The 11,866-nt window shown below is 51.3% G+C and overlaps 1 protein-coding gene across 2 annotated transcripts in view; it reads right to left on the bottom strand.

The window, feature by feature from the left end:
- Nucleotides 1-945: 945 nt before the first annotated feature.
- Nucleotides 946-11,866, bottom strand: part of SSUH2 (ssu-2 homolog (C. elegans)) — a 32,138-nt gene continuing 21,217 nt past the window's right edge. For both annotated transcript variants that reach the window (XM_025376808.1, XM_025376807.1), the window contains exons 7-12: nt 11,275-11,337; nt 9,197-9,282; nt 7,747-7,839; nt 7,065-7,170; nt 5,086-5,193; nt 946-1,560 (exon numbers count right to left, since the gene is read on the bottom strand). In XM_025376808.1, the coding sequence (XP_025232593.1) occupies nt 1,414-1,560; nt 5,086-5,193; nt 7,065-7,170; nt 7,747-7,839; nt 9,197-9,282; nt 11,275-11,337 (603 nt within the window). In that variant the 3' untranslated portion in view covers nt 946-1,413. The remainder of the gene's footprint in view (nt 1,561-5,085; nt 5,194-7,064; nt 7,171-7,746; nt 7,840-9,196; nt 9,283-11,274; nt 11,338-11,866) is intronic.

Raw genomic sequence — 11,866 nt, 5'->3', positions numbered from 1 at the left:
TTGGGAAATAGCCACATGCAAACAGGATGCAGGAAAATCAGGGTTCGGCAGTAGCGGGTGAGGATGAGAGTGCTTATTTCCATATTATTTATCAGTGATGCCCTGGGGGATGACCTCAGTCTCCCCAACCTCCCTCAACTACTAGGCCTGTTAAGTCCACATCCAGATAAGGGGATTTGGGGATCAAGAGAGGGCACCAATGGCCCTCTGAGGGGCTGCTTCCTGAGGCCACTCCCTGCTGTAGCAATCCCCTTCTGGGTGTGGGGCAGGCATCATGAGATGACAGAGGTTCTCTGGTTACCCACAACCAGATGCACAGCTACCTGCCTAGCCCAGGACCACCTCTCCAAAGCTGATTCGGCATTAGGACTGCAGGACATCCCCTCCGGCACCACCCCCAACCCAGCCTTACACCACCAGGTGGGAGCTGCTGCCTGTGATGGGTGCAGAGCATCAAGCTCACATCTTACCCAGTGGGCAGGCTCTAAGGTCAGCCTGTGATGTAAAAAACTGTATCTATTCGAAAACACTCTCCAAATTCCTTGTATAGACACCACACTAGAGATTGGCATGCAGACTCTTGGTCCATCCAACACAGCTGGTTTGTTCTCCAGCTGTGAAACAGGTCTCTATTTCTTCAATTGGGATGTACATGAGGGGCACCCACCCTCAGAGCTGCCATCTTGTGAGGAAGCTCTTGCTGCATGCAGAGGTCACATAAATGTGCTCCACCTGACAGCTTCCCTACTGGGGTCCCAACCACCAGCCACCACCAACCACCAAATATCTGAGTGAACCAGCTTTCAGATGATTTCAGACCCCACCCTTGAGCAGCCCCAGGCTTCGAATCTTCCAGGTGAGGCCCCAGATGTGACGGAGCAGAGATAAATCATCCCTACTGTGGCTGTGTCTGAATTCCTGATCCACAGAATGGTCAGTAACATATTGCACTTTAAGACTAAGTGCACTATGTATTGTGCATTAGGACCAGATAATTTGTGTGCATCCTTAAACATTTCAGTAACACTCAGATCGTCAAGGGGCTCCCACTAGAAGAAGCACACCAGAACCAAGACCGACAAGGGGAAAAGCAAAATCAACTCACACGCCTCATCAGGGCATTAACTTGGAGACCAGAGGCAAAGACCTTGCCATTTAAATTATTTCTCTCATTTGTTCTACAGGAATGTGTGTAGCTCAATTCCTGTAGATTAAGCATATGAGTGATGGATTCCACCACAGGAGCTGCATAAGGAGTTGGAGCTTGATGGATGATAAGCTAGTGTTTCTGGAAGGACGTGCCAGGGTTTGTATGTGATTGTCCAATGCAGACAATAGTGAACACACTCAGAGAGCATCGGTCATCCTCCTTGGCAAACATGAATGGCAGGCTCTGGGGACAGCTGTGCTACGTCACACGATGGTACAGCCACAGCAATACCGCTCAGGATAGTCCACCACATACACCTGGTGGTCAGTGCCATAGATGTAGTAGACATAAGTCTTTCCTTGGTACCAGTAGTGAACTTCTGTGAGGGGGATCAACTCAATGGTCTGGCGCTAAGGAAACAAATAGCCAAGGAAAATGTCAGTGTTCTGTTCAAGTCACTCACCTGCTCAAGAACTTTCAGTAGCTCCCTACTGTCTGTGGTATGAAGATCCTGCTCTGGAGTTGGCATTTGATATGGTTTGGCTCTGTGTCCCCACCCAAATCTCACCCTGAGTTATAATAATCTTCATGTGTCATGGGAAGACCCAGTGGGAGGTAACTGAATCATAGGGGTGGGTTTTTCCCATACCATTCTCATGATAGTGAATAAGTCTCATGAGATCTGATGGTTTTATAAAAGGCAGTTCTCCTGCACATGCTCTCTTCTTGCCTTGCCTGCTGCCATGTAAGATGTGCCTTTGTCCTTCCTCCACCTCCCACCATGATTGTGAGGGCTCCCCAGCCATGTGGAACTGTGAGTCCACTAAACCTCTTTCCTGTACAGATTACCCAGTCTCAGGTATGTCTTTATTAGCAGCATGAGAACAGACTAACACAGCATTCTACAATCTGCTACAATATGCCTTCAATCTGCCTTTCTAGATGTATCTCCTACTGTGCTCCTTCACGCGCGCTAAGCTCTGGCCAAAACTAACTTCTCATCTTTAGCTACCATTTGATTCTAGGTTTCACCAAGTGGGGACAGGCATCCCCAGGGGAGTTCCAGGGTGTATGGAAAGTCACCAGCCAAGTAGGACAACTTCCAGAAACATTAATTTTTAGATGGAGTGCTGGGGGACAGTGGAGGAAAAAGTCAGTTTAAACATGTGTATATTAAAACAACCACAGAGGTATTAGGAAGTGGTTTATAACATTTGAATCAAATTTTAAGATAAAACATTGACCCTGAAGACATTTGAAAGTTTAGTGGGCTGTGCCAGGCTATTTTCAGGATGGAGACCTCATTCCCTCCCACAGGGTGGTGCTAAGTCGCTCATTCTCTGGCCCCTTCTCTGAGCAGTTACTCAATAACTTTCTGCAATGATGAGGCCCTAAATGGAAACAGCAGCCTAATGTTGGGAGCAAATATTAGGCTCCCCTCTGCACTGGCTTCTGGTGCTGTTTTGTTATTGGCAACTACACTACATAGTTCAGGTAGGAATGTTGCTTCTAATCATTTAAGCCAAGCTTTCTTGTGGACTTACTGTGGGCCAAGCTCTGTGCAAAAAGCCCTAAGTTCTTCTGCCCAAGCTGCTGTCCTGTCCCAGACTCAGATTTGGGGACCCAAACCCAGGGAGAGGTGGCATGATTGGCCTGGGGTCAGGCCCTCTTTACTTGCAGGGAATTCTTCCTGTTGGGAAAAGAGCTCCAAGTCCTCTTGCTGTAATTGATGGCTTGAAGACCCTAGGGAAGAGGCAAACCAGGCCTGGTGGCGGCCTGAGGCTGAAGCCATCTGGCTGCTTCAACTTCTCTCTCCATTTTAGAAAAACTGCCCTGGCCATCCCTGGAGATCTGGGCAGTGGGGGTGTATTTTGAGAGGTAGGCCCCCATTCTGTCATAAGAGAGGCCGAGGGCAGCACGACATTGCAGAAGGAAGAGGGGAATCAGAATCAGGGCACGAAATTTCCACACAGCTTTCCGTGTGATTTTGTGCTCCAGTTCTCTAGGCCTCAGTTTCCTCATCTGTGAAATGGGAATAAAAACTCTTATTTCACAGAGTTATTGAGACAACCGAATAAGACCCCGGTGATTGAGTTTTCTTCATATGCCAGAAACTGGAATCCAAATGACAATTTTGGAAATAAAAGGTGGAAGATGCCTCTTGAAATTTCAGTGCAAAGGACCCCAAATAGGGACTAAAGGGCACAAGGAGATGGGAGTCAATGTCAGTGCTCAGAAGGCCTGGACACTGAAGTCAGGACTACTCTTGTTCCCAGAATTTTCTATTAAGATCCAATGGTGAGCATGGCAATACCACTACCCCCCAACCAACAACCTCCACGACCCCCCTGCCTCCATCTGCTTCTGGCTCAAAAAGTCTCCATGTTTGAGGCCACAATTTGCTCAAGACATCAATTGCCATCAAGTGGTCATGATGTAATTGGCTGTTTTTCTGTTTGTGCAGCTCAGCCCCTGCAATAAGCAGATTCCAGGTCTCAGAGTCACGGCCATGGCCAGGAGATGTAATTTAGCCACCTATGCCCTCATGGTTGGATTTCTGCTCTAACTTCTCCATCTTGAGTAAAATATTAGCATGAATCTTTGTCTACAGCTCTAGGACTAAAGGCAAAATCAGAAAAAAGATTCAGAAAAGTGACCTCCACTCCCATTATACTCCTTTTTAAAGAAAACTGTGTATTTGCCCCCTGGTTTGCCCTTCCTGGCTCCAGGATTTGTTTACAATGGCTTGTATTGGCAGAGGCAGGGCCTCAGGAGACCCGAGTTCTAGTCCTGGACCTGCCACCAACATACTGTGTGACTTGGGACAGGTAACTTCCCCTCCTTGGGCCTCAGTTTCCCCAGCTATCAAAATATTGAAAAACTAGAAGGTTTCATCTAAAAATCTGGACTTCAAACAGTCTGGAAACACTGGGTCTTGTGCCTACAGAAAGCTGAGCATTGACCGGCCCCTTTGAATGAGGCTCTGTCACCACCTCCTTACTGCCTGGCCCTGGTAGGCATGTAAGTGTCTGAATTGCTTGATTTCTCAGTCCCCTTCCAGCTCCAAGATGGTCCGTATTCATTTAGATAAAATGCATCTTCTCTCTCCTACAAATCGGGGAGATGTGCAGAGAGAGAGAGAAGGGGAAATGCTCGTTGCAAAGGGACATTTTGAGCACCAGGTGCCAAACACATTAAGAGGGTTTTGCTGCAAAACCCTCTGATGTGCTTTAGTGTCTTTTTTCGCAGGTGAAGAGTGGCTTTGAAGGAGGGGAGAAGTGGCTGGCCCAGGATCATGCTGGGATTCAGGAAATGCAGGATCTCAGCCCAGTCTGCAAGGCTCCCGTCCTGGCTGCTGAGTCCCACTTCATGCAGCTCCAGCAAAAGCATGTTACCAGGCCAAACTCCCACCTTAGGGCGCCCTGGCAGGCTGCAGCAACAGCATAAGGGGCCGCTCAGGGCTGCTCCTGGGGATGTAGCAGCCACCACCACCACCTTGTGGCTGTCAGGATACAGTAACCAAAATCCCAGAGGCTGGGAGAAGACAGGGCTAGGGTTTGGGAAGTGCCAGGGCCTCAGAGGCAAGCCAGGCCTGTGACCTTCAATCTCAAGCTTTTCCTTCCCCTATCTGAACACCAGGGAGTCAGAATCAAAATCTCATGACACCACATTCGTGCTTGAAACCCTGCCATCGCTTCCGGGAATAAAAATGCAAATTTCTCCCCTGGCCCAGGGTCTTTCCCGCCTCTGTGTCTTGCATGCCCTGCTCTATGCCCTGGGGCCTTAGGTCAGGCCCTAGCCCTTCCCAGGCTCCTCCCCCTGAGACCTCCCTCACTTCCACATCCTCATCCTTCCGCTCTGACATTCTCAGGAAAGAGGGCTCAGCAGCCCAGGAAGAGACGTCAGAGCCAGATGGCCCCTCACCCCCGGCTCACCTGCTGCAGGACGCGGGCACGGGAGGCCAAGGCAGCGCTGTGCTCTGCAATGCCCCTCTGGGAGGCCAGCGAGATGTCCCGCAGGGGGAAGTCCACGATGGGGTACACCTGGGGGAGAGAGCGAGATGCGGACCACCTGGCTGCCGCACTTGGAGCTTTGGAAGTCAATGGGGCTGAGCAGAGCCAGAGCCAGAGCCACAGAAGAGGGCCGAGAGAAGGCCCCATATGGTGGTCTCAGGAATTTCAAAAACAGGAAAACAGGGGCCTGCAGTCAGAGAGAGAACCCTATCACCTGCAGCCCACTCGATCCCCCAGCTGTGTGCCTCCTGTGTGCCGGGCATCGTGCTAGGTGTGGGGCAAGGCAGTGACCACAGCAGGTGTGGTCCCCATCAGTGTGGACTCGTGGGGTCTGTACATGTGTAGCAGAAAAGGAACTCAGATTCATTTCTCATTTAAACATTCAAACGGCCCACTAAGGGTCAGGCACTCTCTGTGAGCTGCGGATACAAAATGAACCACAAATAAGCCCAGGTGCTTGCACTCAACCTGCAGAAAGTCCAGGCACTGGGGCATCTCCTCGGTGCCCAAAGCCCCCACATCCCCTTCTGCCAGGCTTGAAAGCCTTCTACATATTAAGGGCAAGCATAGCCCTCCCCTGGGGCTCCCTGTTCTGCCCCTCATTGTGGAACCATGGCCCCTCCCTCCACCCTCCTTCTAAGTGTCCACCTGGGCCCAGTGCTGCTGTGGACGCTGAGGGTGAGACAGCAGTCAGAGCTCAGCACCAGGCAGGGTCAGCTCACAGAGCTGCCAGCAGCCATTGACGCCTAGGGATGGGCCCCAGTCTGAGCTGAGCACAGGGGGAGGCCTCTAACTCAAATGGAAGAGAGGGGTACAGGGCTTCTGGTGGGGGGACACCTGAGGTGAGCCTTTAAAAAGCCAAATTACTGGAACAAAGAAAGGGGCTGACATCCCTCCGTATGGTCTGAGGACCCCACTCCGAAGTCCCATTGAAGCCAATCTCGCTGCCAAGGCCAACGGCAAGAGTGAGAAAACCTTTTCTGCTAAGAACCAAATAGTAAATATTTCAGGCTTTCAGACCCTGTAGTCTGTCATTACCCAGCTCTGCCCCACCATCAGGAAAGTGGCCATAGACAACCTGTCAACAAATGGGTGGGACTGTATCCTAATAAAGCTTTATTGACAAAAGCAAGCAGTGGGCTGGGTGTACCAACCCCTGGCCCACAGGACCCCCTCCTCTGGCTGAAGGCACCTCTCACTTCTGAGCTCCTAGCTCTGCCCTGCTCACTGCCCTCTGCCATTCCTCAAGGCCTCTGCCCCACTGTCCCCTCGCTCCCACACCACAAGGTCCACTCCCCAACTGCCCTGCGTCCAGGTCTGTGCCCAAGGTCACTTCCACTGAGAGGCCTTTCCCACCTCCAGCTGGAACGACACTGCCACCTCTCCCTGCCCCTTACCCTGCCTGAGTGTTTCTCAGTGCCCCTTCACCATCTGACATTGCTATAAAAGTGTCCATCATAGTCCCTTCACCAGACTGTAAGCTCCATGAGGGCAGGGTCATTGTTTTATTTGCCGTGGTCTACCCAAGGCCTAGAATAGTGCCTGATGGAGGAGAAGGGTCTCAAGGTTTGTGGAAGGAAGCAGGGGACGAGGGAGGAAGGAAAAGAGTGGGGAAGAAGGGAGGAGGGAGGGAAAGAGAGAAAGAGGGTAGGAGGAATGAAGAATGGCAGATGGTGGGGGGGAGGGGAGGTGGGAAGGACAGAGGATTAAGTATGTAAGAGTCAAAAGAAAACTGACAGCCTCCAGGCTCCCCATAGCCTCATCCATGTCTGGGAAACTCTGCTCTTACCCAACCTGTCCTTCCAGGGAATGCAGCCTGCACACACAGCCAGCAGCTCCAGGCCCACGAGAGCACAGGAGGAACCCAGCTTCCTTTGTTCCCATCCACAATGCCCTCTTACCACCGAGTTTTCATCCTTAAAGAGGTTTTCTCCTTTGGCTTTAGCAAGGAGTTCCCTGGGGCAGTTGAGCCGATGTTCAGACACAAACTCAAACAGGCTGTTCTTCCTGGAGGGAAGGAGGATGAGGGATGAAAGCACAGTGTGGCAGGTTAAGAGCACGGCCTTTGCAATCAGACAGACCTGGGGTTGAGGGCTTGAATTGCTACTGGAGGGACCTTGCAAGAGTTCTGTAGCCTCTCTGAGCCTCAGTCTCCTCATCTGTAAAATGAAGCTAGTAAGGATAGTGACAGTTCAGCTCCATTACCTCATTTCATCTTTGCCTGCAAAGCACTTAGCAAGGTGCCTGACACAGGAGAAACCTTAATGCGTGGAAGCCCTGGCTGACTTAGGGATATAGCAGGATGCTACGGCTCTCTTCCTACAGGAAGGGCTCAGTTGTCCAGTGGCTGCCGCACTAGAAAATGGTGATGGCAGAATTTGAACTCAGGTCTGTCTGTTCTAAAGCCAGTCGGCATCCCACAACCCCACACTTCCTCTTTCCAGGGAATTCTCCCCCTTCTAAGTCCTGGCAGGTTCTTGCACTGTGAAAGCCCCAACCAAGCAGTTTCTCTGCAGAAACCAGTCCAGGGTTCAGTCCCTCAGCCACCCCCGCGTGCCACAGCATTGAGACACTGCCACATACCACATGATGACCAGCTGGATGAAGTGCAACAGCTTCTTCTCCCCCTTGCAGGTGGCGCAGGTCTTGTTCCCTCTCCCTGAGCAGGTGCTGCATCTGAGAAGGGCACAGAGTCGGTACCCCCAGATCAGCTGCAGGTCCTGGTGGCTTCCAGAGGCTCCCATCCGCACCTCCTTCCTCCTGAAGGTAGACTGTGGTGGGCTTGCATTGTCTGTACCTGCCCACCGCCTAGTCCTCCTTCTGCTGGCAGTACCCCAACATCCCTGTGGGGACCACCCTTCCCCCACCCAGCTCACATGGCTCTAGGGCCTACCCAACCCCTTCTGTGACCAGCTTGGGACCGGGGACTGGCCAATCGTCTTATTCCATGTCCCTGGTCTCAGTGGCTGATACAAAGATGTGCACATGACCCAGGCGAGTGCAATGAGATCTGCCCCAGGATGTTTGTCAGGACTATCGGGGAAGGGACATCTTTTCTCCTGGGATTAGTAAGCTTGGAGCTACTGGTGGTCTCCTCTGCCACTACAAGGAACACCCTGCCTGAGAATGAAGCCCACACAAAGGAAAGCAAAGTGAGAGGTGGAGATAGATTCCTGGTGGTGTTGTTTAAGCACCTGGATCCAGCTGAGCCTGAAGCCATCCCTGAAATATACCCCAGTCTTCACTCTTACCTAGGCCTGTAAATTTACTTTTTGCCAAAGCCAATTTGAATTGGATTCCTTTCACTTGCAAATGAAAGAAAAATAACCATCTTTTTCCCAAAGACCGTCTCTACCAACCACAGTGGAAGGTGCACCAAAGCTTCTCCAACTGGCTTGTCAGAAGGATGGCCTGGGCTTTGGTGAGGCAAAAGTATCATTAACCAACCCAACCTTGAGTATTTTCACTCCTCATGGTTTCCTGTTTCCCTTAAAAATTTATAAATACATTAAAGGATAGGATTTACAAAATGCAATGGCCCAGTGTTTGCAAAGCTGTGAGCAGTGATGAAGCTTTGTTGATTGTTTAGTCAATCAACCAAATTTCCTTGACTCCTCCTCCATTCAGACCCCAAAATGAGTTATAAATAGGGGCTTGCCCAGGACCTGATCCTCAGAGAGTTAAAAATCTGGCCTGTCAGGTGGTTTTTGATATTCACTTCCCCACCCATTGGCGGAAGAGGTCTCCTTGCCTGGTAACCCCGTCCCTGTCTTTCCTCCCTGCAGTGCCTCTTTCTTCTTATCCTTTCCACACATATATTGCGTGACAAGTTCCAGCCTTGTCCAGAAATGCCAGGCCTTGAGAAAAGCTCACCTACTCTTCAAATAACCACAGAGCACCTACTATGTGCAAAGCTCTGGGGACACAGCAGTGACGAGACAGACGGGTGCCTGTTTGCCTTTCAGATGGGCAGGCAATGAAAAGCCAGAAAGCCAGAAAGCACGAGCACCGTGGTGCTGGGAGACACTCCTACCTCCGCCTGCCGGACCCCGCGCAGAGCTGACACCTCCGGGACTGCTTGGCTTTGCGCTTGGCTCCGCAGCAGGACGGACACCGCACCTGCGGACACACCACTGCCTCAGCCCCCGCCGGCCTCCCAGGAAGCAGGGCCAAGGGCATCCCAAGACCTGGATCAAATCCCAGCCTGGTGACCTTCCTCCCCCTGGGCCTCAGCCCCTTCATCTGCAAAATGGTACAGGGTAGACATGAGGTATCTTTGGATCCTTCCAGTTGCAGCTTTCAAAGACTCCACTCCCTAAGATCCCTGTTTCTTCTGAGACATCAGCCTCTCCTGCCTCTTCTCTGATCCCCACAAGCCCCGAGACTGGACCCCGACCAAGTGTTGGGAGGAAGCTGGGACAGAGGCACTGGTCAGGGGCCTGGCACTAGAGACAGGAGGCTCCTTTTGAGAAATGGCCCCAGAAAAGGCCTAGGCTGTGCTCCCACAGTTGGCTCGTGTGGGCTCCAGATACATTCCAGGGAAAGCCTGAGGGAGGTGGAAGGGGAGGAAGGGACAGAGAAGACAACAGGGAGGGAGCCTGGGAAAGCCACTTGAGGCAGGTGGTAGAAGTGAGGACTCGGGAGGAGAGAGAAAGGCCAGGCGAAGGCCATTACTGGGACCCACAGGCAGTGCGGGAGTGAGCAGGGGATGCAAACCCAGTAGGCGAGGGGTGAAAGGTCTGGTGGAGAAGACAGTTCAGGGTAGGCAGTGTCAGAGCATGGCCAAAGGGTGAGGCTCAAATGAGGACATCATGTAACATGAGGAGTTTGGTTAATAGGCCTGAAGGTTTCTGAAAAGACAAGTAATGCTATGACTAATGCCACTGAGGGGCCTGTGCTGGGTTAAATTGTGGCCCTTCCAAGTTCAAGTTTACTGGAATCCCAGAGTGGGACCTCATTTAGAGACAGCCTTCGCAAATGCATTTAGTTAAGATGAGGTCGTATGACCAGGTAGGGCCTAAATCCGATGATGTGTTCTTATTAGAAGCCCATGTGAAGACAAAAAGCCATGCAGGGAGAAGGCTGGGTGACAAGGGAGGTGGGGACTGAAGTGGCACAGTCACAAGCCAAGGAACACCAACGACAGCCCACAGCTGCCAGAAGCCAGGGGAGAGGAAGGGGATGGCTTCCCTCTCAGTGCCTCCCGAAGAACAGCCCGTCCCAAACCTCGATTTTGGACTTCTGGCTTCCAGAACTTTGAGATAATAAGTGTCTGGTTTTTTTGTTTGTTTGTTTATTTTGTTTGTTTGTTTTGTTTGTTTTTGAGACAGTCTTGCTCTGTCACCCAGGCTGGAGTGCAGTGGCACAATCTCGGCTCACTGCAAGTGCCGCCTCCTGGGTTCACACCATTCTCCTGCCTCAGCCTCCCGAGTAGCTGGGACTACAGGTGTCCACCACCACACCCAGCTAGTTTTTAATATATACTTTTTTAGTAGAGATGGGGTTTCACCATGTTAGCCAGGAAGGTCTCCATCTCCTGACCTCGTGATCTGCCGGCCTTGGCCTCCCAAAGTGCTGGGATTACAGGCGTGAGCCACCGTGCCCGGCCATGTCTGTTGTTTTAAGCCTCCCATTGGTGGTCATGGCTTATAGCAGCCGAAGGAAACTAACTCAAGTGTCCTGTTTACTTTGTCTCTCCAAGCCTTCCAAACTTTACCTGCTCAGCACCCACCACCCTGTTCGACAAGTGGAGTCGCTTGTTGGTTTCCCTGCCTAACAGGGACTCCCTGAGAAGAAGAACCCCAGGCCTTGGTCCTCTTACAGGACCTAGAGGCCAGAGCCAAGCAGGTATTCGTTGTATGTTGGTAGATGGATAAGAAAAGAAGAGAAAAATTAAAATCGAACTGTCAAAGTGAAAGTGTCATTAGAGACCACCCAATCCCACTTTTTCATTTTATAGATGGGAAAATGGAGGCCCAGAAAGGGAGGATGGCTTGCCTGAGATGACACAGTTGCTGCAGGGAGCCCCAGGCCACCAGCCCAGCCCTCTGTCCCCAGGATCCCCCACCACCACACCCTCACTGACTCACCAGTGGTTCACGGATGACTCACCGTGCCCGCCCCGTGGCAGCCGCTGCACTTGTACCGCCCACGCCCATGGCATTTGTGGCATTCCTGAAAGTGCAATGCTCTCTTGGGATCTAGTTTCCCAAGGGCCACTTCTCCCACACCCATGACATCACCATCTAAACCAGAGGTGCAGCGGCTCAGGACCAGGATAGGAGGATGGCGCAGGAAAGAAATGGCCGTTCCCATTTGACTACAATTCCAGAAGACTTGACTGCATCAAGAGATCATGTCACCATTTCTTCTGAGCCCCAGCCCAATCTGGATGCCAACAAGGGGAGATGTGTTCTGGGAGCCCCACATCCTAACTCACACTCTACAGTTTCCTACCGGGCTGAACCACAAAGGCTGATGGTATTTGCCCATAAGGTAGCTAATGTGGTCTTTGGGAACAGAAGTCACTGAAAAATGGACAGGATTTTTGTGAAAGGCAAAGAGCTAGCTAATAGTATTTAATCACTAATTTAAAATAGCCTTGCCACCCTTGAGAAAGGATTAGAACACTTTCTTGACCTCTCAAAATCCTCTTTGTCTTAGAACTCTATAAAAACGCACAGAGCAAAATTACGCCCTTAAA

The sequence above is a fragment of the Theropithecus gelada genome, chromosome 2, assembly GCF_003255815.1.
Source record: "Theropithecus gelada isolate Dixy chromosome 2, Tgel_1.0, whole genome shotgun sequence".
Classification (NCBI taxonomy): domain Eukaryota; kingdom Metazoa; phylum Chordata; class Mammalia; order Primates; family Cercopithecidae; genus Theropithecus; species Theropithecus gelada.
This window is presented reverse-complemented; position numbering and strand designations above follow the sequence as displayed.